The sequence below is a fragment of the Nicotiana tabacum genome, chromosome 9 (genome assembly GCF_000715075.1).
Source record: "Nicotiana tabacum cultivar K326 chromosome 9, ASM71507v2, whole genome shotgun sequence".
Classification (NCBI taxonomy): domain Eukaryota; kingdom Viridiplantae; phylum Streptophyta; class Magnoliopsida; order Solanales; family Solanaceae; genus Nicotiana; species Nicotiana tabacum.
In genome coordinates, this window is record NC_134088.1 from 66,065,416 (window position 1) to 66,081,607 (window position 16,192).

The following is a 16,192-nucleotide window of genomic DNA, read 5'->3' on the forward strand; positions in this document are numbered from 1 at the left end:
ATAGAGAAATAGAAATATGTGTATTCTTGACTATGAGAATAAGAATAGTGAGCAAGAAGAACGAATAAGATAAAGTGAAATAAGCACAAGGGGATATCTTTCAATATGAGAAGAAATCTTTTGTTACAATATGTCCCTCTGCTTACAATCCATCCCCCCTTATAGTAGAGGGATCCTACTTTATATACAATAAAAAAAATACGTAGTGGATAGCCCATGATGTATTGTCTTTTCTCTAATTTCCGCCAGGATTCTCTCCCTTAGTGCAGCTGTAACAACCTTGTCTGTGAGCTTCGATACTCACTCGAACTCGATATCGGGTCGAGCCATCGGCCTTGGCTCGAGCTCGATCCTGACTCGGAGTCTTGATATTCGAGGTGGGTGTTGGTCGGTCTGTGCATCTCCGACAACCTTTTGCCTCGTGGTTCGATTTGGTCATGGGCCCGATAATGATACCGAACTGATCCTTGATCAGACTTGGAGCTCGAATCCTGAAGCCCTTTCTTTGGACCTCGACCTGACCTTATGTAGATACCTTTTGATCGAAGTATTATTATCTCGACCAGTCCGTACAACTGACTTAATAGGTTTCAACCGCATACAGACTTCATTTCGACGTGGTGGCTACGCTTTCTGTTCTCTTGTTCTTTATTAAGCAACATCCTGTTATTAGCTTTCTTTAAAATCCATAATTTACCAATTTTACACTTAAATACTGATCATATTAATTGATAAGGACCATTCTCCAAACTCAGTTCCATTTTATTTATGCATTCATGTATTGTTATCATTTATTCCCTTTGGTTGCAAAGCCACCTCTATGTACGGTCATTTCATTTTTGGTTACAGAAATTAGTATATTGCTGAGTTAGTCAAAATAAAATTATAAAGGAATTAGAAAATATCAGGATCATCCACCTAACCTGTTTTTTTTTTTCCCTTACAGGTTTAACTTGCTCGAAAAAGTAGTTGAAAGATAAGTGGACAGTTTCCTAACTCGACTAACAATAATAGTCACATCGAACAATAAAAATACAAAGAAATGAAATTTATTCTTACGTAAAAATTAAAGCCAGAAAGGGAACAACCATCGAAATTTTCGTTTTAGGAAAAATGAAAATGAAGGAAGTTGTGTTATTATTCTCGGGAAAAAAAAAACAAGGAAAATTTAGGAAGGCCTGTAAATAGTTTTTGGCTTGATTAGTTGATTCAAGACTGACTAGTTTGATCACCTGTTTATGGTTAAAATCAAAGAACTCTTCCTCAGCCAGTGGAAATTAAACTTGTCACTCCATAGTCCACATAGACTTTGGTGGTATCGTCTTTTAAACTTCAAGAAATATGTCCGTACGGCATCGGGTACAATATGTTGACATAATATTGAGAAGGGGTCCAAGTCTTACCTAATCATATTAGGTGTCACTATTTTTTAGAAATGATCAAAGACGTCCACATTGTTTTGGTTGAGACAATTGAGGAACAAACCTAACCTTTGTAATATTGAATCAATAGCTAATTTTACTACTGGACTAGTTATAATTATGCATGACTATAATTTAATAATTCGCACCTTCATCATATATTTTATTGCTGAATTTCAATTTAATCTTTGTGTAGTTTGGACGTATTTTTTGTTAAGCTAGTTTCACGAAAACCTTTGTAAAATCAGTCACACTATTCAGAGTTGTGGTTTGAAATCCTAAAAGTGCTACAATTTTCTCTCTACTTTTTCTTTCCATAGGATAGAACTGATCAATTATAAGATGGTATCCTGTCTGACCAACATCACTCCTTTTAGTATATCAAAGATCTATAGTCTCTTCTGAAACAAGCGATTCTAATTCTACATATTTTAGGAAATGATCGTCGCAAAATCTTGTTTAAAAGATGGAAAAGATAAGCCAAAACCTCGATGTTTTCTTTTCTTCTGATTTCCTTTTGGGATAACTTTTGATAAATTATCAAAAATTGAATAATGTAGGCTAAGCATTTAATGTTTCAAATATTAATTAGATTCAGAATTAGTACATGGCCTGCCAGTAGGTAAAGGTTACTGCTTCGAGTCCATGACTCTTCAACTCATGGGTTAAATATATATCCCAATTCCCTAATACAATATGGTACTCTATGAGTTGGGGTATCTTCATATTACGAAACTGCCCCCAACTTTTACAGCTCAAAACTAGGGCCACGAATCTCGGGAATTACAGATAGCTAGGCCCCTCCACCTACCGCAAATATCCGGCCAAACTCAGCACTCCGAGAGCCAGCGTTTCGAAAAAAAGTTGTCAATTCTGATGAATTGCCTAGTTGTAAGAATTCATCTAACTAGCAATTAATTCAGAAACAACAAAATTGAAAGAAAAAAATAGGACAGATTTAACAAAAATGTACTCCAGTAGTCACATTTCGTGTTTCTACTTTTCACCTTTTCTTTACATCACAGAATATTTACACGATTCAAAAAGGGGAAAACTAGAGAAAAAACGATCTCTTAACTAATAGTATCGTCGAGATCTGCTCTACCTAACCGCAACTTCCACTGTTTTTAATTAGTAGCAGCAAAGAAAAAAGTAGAGCAAAAGAAGAAGAAAAACAGAAATATCTATCTTCGACACAGCTAACACTAAAGTAAGTCATCGGAGAGAGCACCGAGAAGATCCTGGAGGTCATCACCGAGTCGAAGAGCCTCAAGTACTCGTTCGAAGATGAGAACATGGCAGGGGATCCGAAGAACACCTCTCTGCTCGTAACCGTATTCCTGAGCAGATTTATTAAGCAGCTCGACGAAGATCGGATGGTTAAGAAGCTCAGCACTAACGATAAACCTCTCCATCTCATCGCCGACGTAAACCGGGAGGTGTCCTTCGGGAACTCCGGCGCCGGATCTGAGCTTTCCGGTTCGGAAGGATTGGAGCCGACGTGGACGAGACGCCGATCGAGATTCGGAACGGAGCAAAGAGTAGTTGGAGGAGGAATCAGCCACGCGCGATAAACGTCGAATGAGTTTCTTCATTTTGGAGGAGAAAATTAAAAGGGAATAATACTTGGAGAGAAAGAGTGTGGGCGTGTCTTTATATAGATGGAGTAATTGGGAGTTGAAGGAAAGAAGGGATAGTTGAGAGGTACAGATAGACGTACTTGCCAGGTACAATTATTGTTAGTGGGGTGAAGGGAGAAAGGGGGTACGGGGTCTGTGTACATTTAACATTTCTTAATTTTCCATTAATTACTTAGTAACTTCTCTTCTTAAACAAAACAATTAAAACTAGACTAGATCCATCCAAAACTTGCAGTTGTGCCCAATTATTTACTACTCCTTTCCCGCTATATTTTTTATTTCGTTTGTAAAATATGGCATTTTATTAATATAGATTCTTTGTTAATTTTACTCTTAATGGGATATACTTATAAAAATTAATCTGACACATAAAGGCCATTTTAAATAGAAAGGAGATTTTTGGTGAGTTAACAACAACAACAACAACACAGTATAATTCCATTAGTGGAGTCTGGAGAGGGTAGTGTGTACGCAGACCTTACTCCTACCCTGGGTAGAGAGGCTGTTTCCAATAGACCCTCAGCATCCTTCCCTTCAAAAACTCTCCACCTTGCTCTTGGGGTGGCTCGAACTCACAACCTGTTGAAAGTGGAGGATACTTACCATCAGAGCAACCCACCTCGTCAAAACTATTTAATTTATTAATCAAAAGTCTTTATTTTTCAAACACCGAAAATTTTACTGCTTAAAGGCCTTCACCATCTTATATATTTTCCATCTACCAAAGTTAGGATGAAATATCTTTAATATATTTATAAACTCGGCATATTATTATGCCATTTATGGGTTCTTAGATTTAGTCGTCATTAATTTACAAGCATAGTTTAGTTAAAGTCGTATTAGAATATTGTTTATCCGTAAAACGGTACAGTTGAATTTATACGTGGTTTCTAGACAAGTGAACTAATTTGATCCTGAAATAATGCAATAATTGAAGAAATATACAATAATTAGCCTTAAAATATAGATGAAACAGCAGAGATGGCAGTTCCGGGAACAAGATTTCCAGACACAGCAATATGAGATCAAAAAGCAAAAAAGTAAGATTATATTAAACTTTGTATAGAATGTAGTATAAGTTTTGCCAAAAAACTCGTGTCCCCTACAATGATAACTGGGATCACTATTTATAGCTCTGTCTAGGGAAGGAGGTCTTAGGATCGTGCCTTCCTTTAAAGTCAATTATGAGGGTGATTGATGAAGATTTAACAGTGAATATAAATGCCAAATTTTCTGTAACGGGCCGTTGCTCTTAATGCTGTAAAATATTACTTATTAAATGCTACCGGGCGCAGAGCATTTAATACACCTTTATGAATGTTATCCCTTCCGGTGACAAACGAAATAACTGCGTTCGGTTTTCAACCATCCCCGTTTAGAATTCCGCGTGTCTTTCCTTTAGATGACCACGTGTTATATCATATTTCGCCTTATACAAATATATTATTCTGAAGTCCAATTTAATCGTCTTGTTTCTGTAGTTTACTAGCAACTTCCTTTTTGTCTTGTTTCTGGGTTCACAGGTGTAAGCTCTGGCGTCAAAAATCATATGAGTCCGAAATGCGAATGTTTCTGTCCTCTCTTTTTAAATGATTTATTATTAATGGTGTATATCGTTTGCTAACTCTCAATATCTAACTTTGGCCTGAAATTAATCCCTAATTTAATCGAAAAATTCAATTGATTAATTATCTTCTCTTTCAGAAAGCTTAAAAGCTGAAGTTTTAGTCAAATACAAGGTTGGATGAAGTAAACAGTGGACTGCCGGTAGGACAATATGAACAAACTAAAGTAATTGAGCACTAGTATACGTACGCCCCTTTATATTGTTTGTCAATCTCTAGATCTAGAGTGGGAGGCGAGCTACTTGAAAATTGAAATTGGTGCCAACTGGATGAGGGAACCTCTCTCTACCTCGTATAGGAATTTGTTATTCCCGGTCAATATTGCTGTATTTGTAAATATTAATTCTGCAAAATATAAGTTAACGTAATGAAACAATAATAATAAATTCGAGCCCACTGAATTCACAGTGTTTCCTTAAGGAATTTAATCCCCTCCTAGTACCCAAGGTAATGGATTATTTCCTCCCAGGATAGAACGAATAACACACTGGTGTAGCGGTACTTCAAACCCCAGTGTTTCGGCGAACACAAAGTTCGGTAGCAAATCACACTTACAGTTGCTTTGTTTGAAGTTAAAAAACAATGCAGAACGAAGGAGTATATACTCAGAAAAACGTATGGAAGTTCTGAGAGGAAGGAGTGCAATGTATAGCCAATTTGTTGAGCGAATTGTATGTTGAGTTGAGTATTTCTTCAACATTTGCTGCTCATATATATAGCAGCCAAGAAGGAGTGCAAGACCAAACGTCCACCCTTCATGGTGGATCAAGCATTACATATTTGTGGAGCAAGCACTTCATGGTGGGAAGACCATTATCCGGCTGCCAAATTATCAATACACGGATTGGAAAATATCCGTTTACAAATACGGATAATCTTACGTTAATATTTACTATTAACAAATAAATTATCCGAAGCCGAAGCCGAAGCCGAAGCCGTAGCCGTAGCCGAAGCCGAAGCCGTAGCCGTAGCCGAAGCCGAGCCGAGCGAGCGACGACGACGACGGCGCGAGGCTTGCTTTCTTCTTAACTCTTTAAGAGCTACAAGAAGAGCAATTATATATATACCCACCAAAAATGTCTTCCACTTCCAATATGGGGACAATGTCTCATTGTTAAGAGGGGAAAACTTAAAATTTTACTCAAAATTTCATTTTTCCTCCATTTCCCATTCACCCTCATTTTAAGAATATTACATCTTAAAAATAAAACCTCAACAGAATTTTGGTTACAACGTACATCAGTACAAATGGACCGTATAACTAACGTTACTTACCTTATACTACTCTATAATCAAGCTAAGACAAAACTTGGGGAAAGTAATTAATAAGGTTCATTTGTCTTAATCTGAGGTAACATACACTTTCTACGCATCAGTAATTAAGTGTACTTAGACAAGTTTGAGATTAATTAATTAGTACAAAGACATGTAGGGATCAAGATCAATGCATCCATATAATTTTGGCAAAGGTCGAGATGAAGTAGTAGAAAATATACATTTGCTTCATCATTAATTAAAGAAAGAATTGTTATGGAGTAATACTGTAGGTAACAAAAACGTTTGCACTCATGAAACTTTGGCCTATTGTAAAAAAACACTAACACCTATAAGGTCCCGTATTCATGGATTTACCTGATTTTCCGTGTAAACTACTTAATGATTAATTTGTTCAATATTGCTTGATTTGTAATAAACTGAATTTTCACTCAATTCCTTTGCGTCTTACAAGATTGAGACATACTTACAAGAAGTTAATACTAAGAAAAGATTAATGTGAAAAAACAAAAGAAAGGAAAAGAAAGCTGAAATGAAATTGTAGCGGAGTGAAAATCGAAGAGACGAAAATGAGTGGAAACGTTGGAGTCGTGATATCATTCTTTTTCTCATGGAATAGTTGTGTTTCCCAATATGAGTTTCTAAAGCACACCTCCCGTGATCAAGTGTCCTTTCGTTGGTTTTCTGTACGTACGCCTTTACCCATTCTTGAAATTTGAAATTCAAAATTTTAAATCAGTGTGTTCGAGACACATTTATAAATTTGTACTAATATATCAATACAATTTATAATAAATATCTGGAGTAGTATTATTTTTAAAATCGTTAAATTAAAATATGTAACTGAAGCAGATGATCTACACTTCCCTTTCTTTTCGTTAAATTATGAATAGAATGGTAAAATTAATTTAACTTTTTTCATGTGTCGTATGTTGACTTTTACAAGTTTGCCTTGCTCTTCCCGTAGCTCTGTTCAGTTTTTTAATTTTAACTTTTAAATTTGATATAACATAATTTTTGAGATGGGAACTGATATAAATTATTGTCCAAACATACAAAAAAAATCAAATTAACTATAACTGCAGATAGAATAGAGAAGCTATTAAAATCGACTCATATATGTGGGACGGGTCAGGTGTTAGAGTAAACTGGTGGATTGGGTTTTTAAATGATTCGGGTTTTAAATTAGTATTTTAGTAATTTTTTCTTAAAATTAATTTTTTAAAAAGGACACTCCGGTGCACTAAGCTCTCGCTATACGCAGGGTCCGGGAAAGTATAAAATCCGACAAGGATGATCATTTAAGTAAACTAGGTAAAGTTCAATTGATTTTTGAAAGACAAAAGAAAGTTATGTCACTTTAATGACCGATTACCAAAAGTTGAGTCATTTTTGATTGACAAAATAAAAGTTATATGACTTTAATAGCGAATTATCCAAAGGAGAATGACAATATGAGCCATCAACTCTGTATAATTAACAACCGCTACACTTCAATCCTGAGTAAAGTGGCAATATAAACAAAATGGAATCTATACTATATTAAAAGCACGAAGGCCCTTACCGAAATGTCGTTCGTCTTTTTTACCCTTTTAAAATAGAGTTCACACCAAATAAAATAGTCATTTGATTATTCTCCTAGCTAATATTTAGGAGTTTAAATTAAATCAAATTTATCACTTAATAAATCTTTCCTCATTTGAATCAAATAAGAAGTCCTTATAATTAGGACCTTAAAATCATTAAAACTTTACCGTATGTAAGTTTTACAATTAAAGTGTGAATAAATTATAGGAAATCTTTATGCCTAATACATTCCATATTTGAATTGGTAAAATAACTAATCTTTTACTCCAAAAATATGAACCCTCTCACGTTAGGTAGACATATAATTTATTTTATTATAATTATGAGTATGAGTATGTTTACCTAAACATTTATAAAGCTTAAAAGTACAAACAAAGCCAAAAAACAAATCATTGATTGGAAACAACGAGAATTTTAGATTTGAAAGTATTAATTAGTGTAGTTTCGAAGAATTAATTTTCTAAATTACCTACATAGTTATTTTTTAAACGTTAATTTTGAAGATAAATAATATGAAAGTATAAGGTAAATATAAAGTTCTGAAAATAAACTTAACTAAAAAATAAAATATTTAAGGAACCTAACAATCTAAAAATATAGTTGTCACAAAGTTGGAGTTGGTCAACATCTTCACTTTTCTAGTTTTAAAAAACTAAACTATTCCTTCAACAAATGATTCTATGTTAATATATTATATTAACATTTTCAATTTTATGTAATATTTAAAATTTTGAATCCAACTAATTAAATATTTTCACCATAATTTTGATGGAATATGATTTAAGGATCAATGTTTGCACTAAAAACTTTTTCGATAGACAAGTCTAATCTATCTATCTATCTATATTGACACAATATATCATAAAATATGAAATATTAACATGAAATTTTGATCAACTTTTATCCTTCATAACTGTCGTTCACGCTGAATAAAAATCGTAATTATAATTAATAATCTATTTTTAGTAGAACTATATTTAAGATTTTAAGGACTTCCATGAGGTAGAGCTTCTTTATTTATTAAGTTAATTAAATATGATCGACATTAATCATCATTTTCATGATTTTACGCTTTCTTCTTTTAACGTTATTACATAACTCAAACATAATTTTTAAAATAATATTTATATGATTTTAAAAAAACTTTTAATACTTATTGAGACAAGGTACATGCGCAAAGCACGTACTCTAAGCCTAGTTATATTGAAAAATTGTCTGCTGGGAAGAGGCGTCAAATTAAATAGGAAATCTACAATTTTGCAAGCTCTAAAACCAAATTTATGAAGGCCGTAACAAATTGAACAACACGAATAAAACGCATAAAGGTACAAAATGTTAGCAAATGTTTTGCACGTCTTATTTAGTTATTTATACGTTTGTCTTTGATGAATTTGTACGAGTCTTTGATTACTTTCATGGCATTTTTTTTGGGCAATTTTGCAAAATTTTCAGATATTCCCTTTAAATTTGTTTATTTCTTTTTTGATTCGTTATCAATAGGAAAAAGAAAGAAAAAAACTTGACTAGCATTTATGGCCTTATGGGAAGAGATCTTATCTATAGACAGAGAATTGTGCAACCCCCATTCCTGAGATCAAAGCAAGAAGTCAACTGCATCCAAATCCAAACCTACTAGCTAAGGTACAAGCGGTGAATTATGATGAATGAATTGTATTGAGCATTGACCTCTCCTAACACCCATTCATGTCCCACTACTCTACTACTGCCTCATCTTTAAACATTATTTGACTCGTTTTGAGTCTATACATATATTTGTTTAAGTTGTAAGGATTGATCTTTGTACGTTCGGCTTCAGCAACAACAATAATATTTTCTCAATATGATCTTGGAAACTCTTTCCTACGTATGCAATTATACAATGTATTGAAGTACTTTTTTATATTTTTTTATGTGAACCTATTTTTTTTTTAGTTTGTTCGAAAAAGAATGACCCTTTCTAAATTGGAAACAATTTTACTTTAACTTTTAATTTTACCTCAATGAGAAATATTTATGTCCATACAAATATTATGGCATGTTTAAGACTGCAAGTTTCAAAATAAGTATATTTGTATGTTATAACTTGTTTAAAATTATAAATTTCAAAAAATTTTATTTTTCTTTTAAATTATGTGGCCAGTCGAATATATAGGTACATATCTATCTATATCTATACTATGTTCAAAGCAGGAAGTCCTTCGCGAAATATCGTTCGCATTTTTTACCCATTAAAAAGTAATTTTACACTAGACAATATCGTCATTTAACTATTACTTAATATTTAAGATTTTAAAATAAATAAAATTTTGACAATTAAGTATTTTCTTATTTGAACTACGTATAATTCCTACTAATATTTAGGAATTTAAAATCAAATAAATTTTAAGATATATATAAATACATTCCTTATTTGAATTGGGTAAAATAATTATTCTTTGACTCTAAAAATATGAACCCTCTCACGTTAGGTAGACATATAATTTATTTTATTATAATTATGAGTATGTTTACCTAAACATTTAAAAAGCTTAAAAGTACAAACAAAGCCAAAAAAAATATTGATTGAAACAAAGCAATCCCTTACTGAAAATGGATGTTTCTGCCATCAAAAACTTTTTTACCTATGATTTGATTTAATTTTGAGTTTTTCTTTTTTTAATTTCTGATGAGAAGGTTTGAATTCATGGTATGAATAATCACTTGCATGTTTACATTTTGCTGTGAAGTGAACTCAAAATAATCAATTGAAATTTATGGCTTAAATCATGAAATATGCTGCTTCAATTTTAGTTCCCCTTCTAAAATTCGACAATGGTGTTAGGGAAGGTGCTACTGCTAGTAAAAGAATCTCAAAATTTTCATCTGATTTTCTTTATTTTTCTTTAACTTTTCCAATTGTTTTATGAAATATTTTAAATTGTGGTGGTTAAGCATTGTACTTTCTATAGCATTCTGCTAAATAGGCGGTAAGGGACTGCTTGAATTTTGAGAGGTGATAGTAAAAGTGAAAAGAAGAGGAGTGTACTGATGGTTTTGGAGAGATTCACCCGTAATGGTGACGGTGAGGATAACGGGACTGATTGAAAATTATAAGTAAATGTGGGTTTGCTTATGTATTTGCAGACAATAAGGAAGGGGTGATGATGTCCGATGATGGTGTTGAGAAATGGAATAGTGGAAGAGAAAGGACTATTTCGGATTTTGTTTTTTGGAAAAAAGGGGATGGATTTGCAATTTTTATAAAAAATAATATTTTGTAATAAATAATGACGTGGCATTAATTTAGCTGAGGTAGATATGATATGTGTGTCATGTCAAGCGAGTGAGCATCATAGGTGTGTAAAATTTATATTTTGCATCAGTTCAAGTGTTGGGTTGAAACTTTGTAGAGTAGAGGGACCGGGATAACAAAACCCAACTAGTACAAGTGTCTCTCACGCTATTCTGCCAATCACAAATGGTAATCAAACCATCCAGAAATCACATCAAACATACCGTAATGAGTAACAGAAAGTCACTTCTAGTCTCATAGCTCTCAATAGTGAACAAAATCAAAACGATAGACACGGGCTACCACTATAGAATCTCCCAACAGGGGTAAACACATAAGCAGAGTACAATATCACGAAACTCACCTATATGTGAAGCAAGATAGGAGGACTCACCCCGATAAGCAGAGCCGAATCAAAATAAGAATGATGCTCCTCTATAACAAGTCAAAACCATACATGTAATGACACCATCTGGTGCAGCGCCCTCAGCTATACCACAAAAAAAATTACCTACATAGTTATGTTTTATATGTTAATTTTAAAAATAAATAATCTGAAAGTATAAGGTAAATATAAAGTTTTGGAAATAAACCTAACTAAAAATAAAATATTTAAGGCACCTAACAATCTAAAACTTTGTAGAGTAATTTATATGAAGTTAGTTGTTACAAAGTTGAAGTTGGTCGACATATTTACTTTTGTAGTTTTAAAAAATCAAACTATTCCCTCAACAAATAATTCTATGCTAATAAACTATATTAACATTTAAATCTTATGTAATATTTAAAATTTTGAATCCAACTAATTAAATTTTACCATAATTTTGATGGAATATGATTTAAGGATTAATGTTCGCACTAAAAACTTTTCGATAGACGAGTCTAATCTATCTATATATATTGACACAAAATATCATAAAAATATGAAATATTAACATGAAATGTTGATCAACTTTTATCCTTCATAAGTATCATTCATGTTGAATAAAAATCGTAATTATAATTAATAACTTATTTTTAGTAGAAATAACATTTAAGATTTTAAGGACTTCCATCAGGTAGGGTTTTTATTATTATTATTATTGAGTTAATTAAATAGGATCGACATTAATCATCATTTTCATGATTTTACACTTTCTTCTTTTAACTTTATTATATAACTCAAACACAATTTTTAAAATAATATTTATATGACGTTTTTAAAAATTTAATACTTATTGAGAGAAGGTAGACGTGTAAAGCGCATAATCTAAGACTAGTAAATTGAAACGTGGGGCGTAATTTCATACTGTAGGCTAAGGAAAATGAATCTTCACAACTCATGCCTTTATAAGTCCTCACTCTTTGTGATATTAGCTGGTGGATGTAGTGATGATATTTGCACTAACTATATTAATGTAATATGTTCCATGCTTTGCAGGCCTGCAGCAGAGGGACAGCACGTGCTCGACTCCAATAACCTCTGATGAACATCTGCCATTGTCAATCCGATGCTATCATAATTCAGAAGATAGGTAGCAAGATATATATATATATATAGCAGATACATTGAACTGCCAGCCAAACCCAAAATTCATAACTATCTTTTCGGATAAAAAGATAAAAGATCTTCTGCAGTAGTACTTGCTCAAAATTATATCTGGAGCAAGAGATCGACATCCAACCATTATTAGTTTACATCATGCCAGAGAAGAAATTAAAGTTAATTTTAATATGGTCCAGAAAGCATTCAATCGGAACTTGCAATAGCAGCATATGTTGGAATCTTTGAGTAGTAGTTCAAATTCGTTTGGCAGTTGTTGATTGGATATTCTAATACGCCGGCACGCCAATGCATGAAATTGGTGACTGTGACAACAACTGAATACAACGCACAAGCTAACGTTTATAAGTAGGTTTTTATTGAGAAAGGATATATATATTTACAGTTCTCAGCATATGATTAGCTTGTCTCTTTTTGTTATCAGTCCTATCCAGCATGTGGATATTATTAAAACTACTTAATTTACTGTTCCTTTCCACATTAATGTCATGCCAGGAATTCAAAAGTGGTGTCCTTTTGAAGGATCGGACTACTACCTAATTTTGAAGATTAAATTATTTGAGTAAGAGATATATTAGGTTGCATCCTTGAATGTTAATGTTTTCCAGTGCTGCATATGCGGTGTAATTATCATAATTGTAGTAAAAAAACAGTTGATTCTTCAAATAATGGCTGAATATATAGACAGTCCCTTCAACTTGTTCACTGCATTAATTAGGTGTTGTTAAGGCAAGGGCCAAGGGGAGATGCGGAAATTAAGGGTGCCCCGCAATACAAGATGAAGGAGAAAGAAAGAGATTAATAAAAGTAAAAAGTTTATGCCTTTTCATGCTCTCAAAGAGGTGAACTATACGTACAGTGAAATGTTAACAAACCATATCCAATTGGTCCATTTTCAAGTTGCAATTAGGTCATGAGTTCAGCTCAAATGGCTAGATGAAAAATCCGACCTAATTCAGGAGCCTCAAATAATAATATAATAGATATTTTAATTTTGTCACAAGGGTGATATCCAAAATTACAATAATTATCGGGGTATCAAGTTGCCTAGCCATACTATGAAAGTCTTGGAGAGAGTGGTAGAGCTAAGGGTGAGGAGGAGTGTATATTTTTGAGAACCAGTTTGGGTTTATGCCGAGGCGTTCGACTACAGAAGCCATCCACTTTGTTAGGAGATTGATGGAGCAGTATAGGGAGAGAAAGAAAGACTTGCATATGGTGTTCATCGACTTAGAAAAGACGTACGATAAAGTTCCGAGGGAGGTTTTGTGGAGATGTTTGGAGGCTAGAGGTGTACATGTTGCCTACGTTAGGTTGATTAAGGACATGTATGATGGGGTAAAGACCCGAGTGAGGATGGTGGGTGGGGATTCTGACCATTTTTCGGTTATGATGGGGTTGCATCAGGGGTCGGCACTCAGCCCTTTTTTGTTTGCTCTGGTGATGGACGTACTGATGCGCCACATCCAAGGGGAGGTGCCGCGGTGCATGCTATTTGCAGATGATATTGTATTGATTGACGAGACGCGAGACGGGGTGAATGTGCAATTAGAGGTATGGAGGCAGACCCTGGAATCTAAAGGTTTCAAGTTGAGCAGGACCAAGACAGAATACTTGGAGTGTAAGTTCAGTGGCGAGACTCAAGGAGAGGAAGGGGAAGTGTGGCTAGAATCGCAGGTCATCCCTAGGAGAGGGAGTTTTAAATACCTTGGGTCTATTATTTAGAGGATGGGGAGATTGATGAAGATGTCACACATCATATTGAGACGGGATGGATGAAATGGAGACTCACTTCCGGTGATTTGTGTGACAAAAAGGTGCCACCGAAACTTAAGGGTAAGTTCTATAGAGTGGTGGTCAAACCTACGATGTTGTATGGGGCTGAGTGTTGGCCAGTCAAGATCGCGCATGTCCAGAAGATGAAAGTAGCAGAGATGAGGATGTTGAGATGGATGTGCAGGCACACCAAGTTAGATAGGATCAGAAATGCGGTTATTCGCGACAAGGTGGGTGTGGCCCCTATTGAAGACAAGATGCGGAAAGCGCGCCTTAGGTGGTTTGTTCGTGTGAAGAGGAGGAGCACAGACGCCCCGGTGAGGAGGTGTGGGAGGTTGACATTGGAGGACCTACGGAGAGGTAGAGATAGGCCAAAAAAGAGGTGGTGAGAGGTGATTAGGCAAGACATGGCGCAGCTTCAGCTGGCCGAGGACATGACCCTTGATAGGAATGTATGAAGGTCGAAAATTAGGGTAGTAGAGTAGGTAGTCTAGAGTGTTCATAACAGTAGTATTGACATCTACTCTCGCTTTCTATTGGTAGTAGATTTTTTATGACTAATCGTTATTTTCTTTCATTATTGATCACCTTAGTGTCTTGTTGTTTCTATTCTGCCTGGCTCTTCTTGTGTATTTTTTATTTATTAATGTGGTGCTATGCTTTTCTGAGCCGATGGTATATTAAAAACAACTTCTCTATCCTCACAAGATAGGAGTAAGGTCTGCGTACGCACTACCCTACCCAGACCCTAGGATATGAGATAATACTGTGTATGTTGTTATTGTTGTTGTTGTAAGGGTGCACGATATTAATGTATCAAAATTGAATTAACCTGTTTTCAGAATTTTCTTGTCTCTTTTCCTTTTTATCTTCCAACATTCGTCTCTACGGAAAGATTGATATGGGACCCCTTAATTAGGAAATGAACTTCTTGTTCTTCGGATTCTCAAATAGGAGTAATTTTCATTAAAAAATTTAGCGTCAGAAAGTGGACAGATAGGAGGGCATGATATTTCGTAGTTGCCGTACAGTCAAGTCGTACACGGAAAGCACCGACCCCTCCAATAATTATTTATTTAAAAAAATAAAAAGCTAAAGAGAGGCACAATCGGACGTGACGTGAATATCCACGAAGTGGGCCCACACTTTTGGGCCTTCTTTTGCGTCATTTACGCTGCTTTCTACGTGCCGCGCAAAGATGCCTTTTCTAGAGGCCAATGTTTTTTCCCTTCCAAATTCTCTCCCTCTATTTGTTTTGTAGTAAATTTTATGGGTAGTCTCAACTTTGTTTTTGTTATTCAAAAATTACTTTTTTTGCTACATAAAAGTTATTTAATTTTGTGTTTATTATCTAAAAGTTATTTTTCTTTATTTTATTACACAAAAATTATTTTACTATACTCTAGGTATCACAATAATCACTTTGACCATATTTTACAAATATTTCACTTGAAAAGTCTATTATACTAGTGGCAGAGTAAGAATTTTCGTTAAAGGGTGTCAAAGTATATAAAACTAAACATATTATGAAATTAAGAGGAATCAATACATAGTATATAATTATATATACATATAATTTATTTTTTACTTATCTACACAGTATATTTTTCCCACGAAAGGGTGTCATTTGACCCCCTTCCCAAACATTATAAATCATCTAATTTATGTAATACCTTCTATATTATATTTTATATAATTTATTTTTACCCACGAATTTTTCTTATAATTAAAATAACTTGATATTATTTTATTTATTATTTTATAATATATTCTTAAATTTATTTTTTAATATTAATTTTTAAGATATATAAATAGCATTATTAAATTTGTCAGTAACATTACCGTGATCAAATCTCAAGTCTGCGTTCTTAATCATGCTTAATAAAATATGTTTAATGAAAATTAAAAAATCAAAACTCATTGATTTATCAGCCAAGCCATACCTATTAATTTAATATACAAAATACCACATTCAGAAAAATGACACATCACATTAATACTTTCAAATAAATAATATTAACAGATAAAACTTTAAAAAACTTAATATTAAAGAC

At 33.6% G+C, this 16,192-nt stretch overlaps 1 protein-coding gene across 1 annotated transcript; it reads right to left on the minus strand.

The window, feature by feature from the left end:
- Positions 1 to 2,626: 2,626 nt before the first annotated feature.
- LOC107786433 (auxin-responsive protein SAUR71-like) lies at positions 2,627 to 3,016 on the minus strand. The gene has a single exon (XM_016607901.2). The coding sequence runs from the start codon at positions 3,014 to 3,016 to the stop codon at positions 2,627 to 2,629; it is 390 nt and encodes a 129-aa protein (XP_016463387.1).
- Between the last annotated feature and the right edge of the window lie 13,176 nt (positions 3,017 to 16,192).

Coding starts and splice junctions, on each gene's coding strand:
- LOC107786433 (XM_016607901.2), bottom strand. CDS start 3,016: ATGAAGAAACTCATTCGACGTTTATCGCGCGTGGCTGATTCCTCCTCC.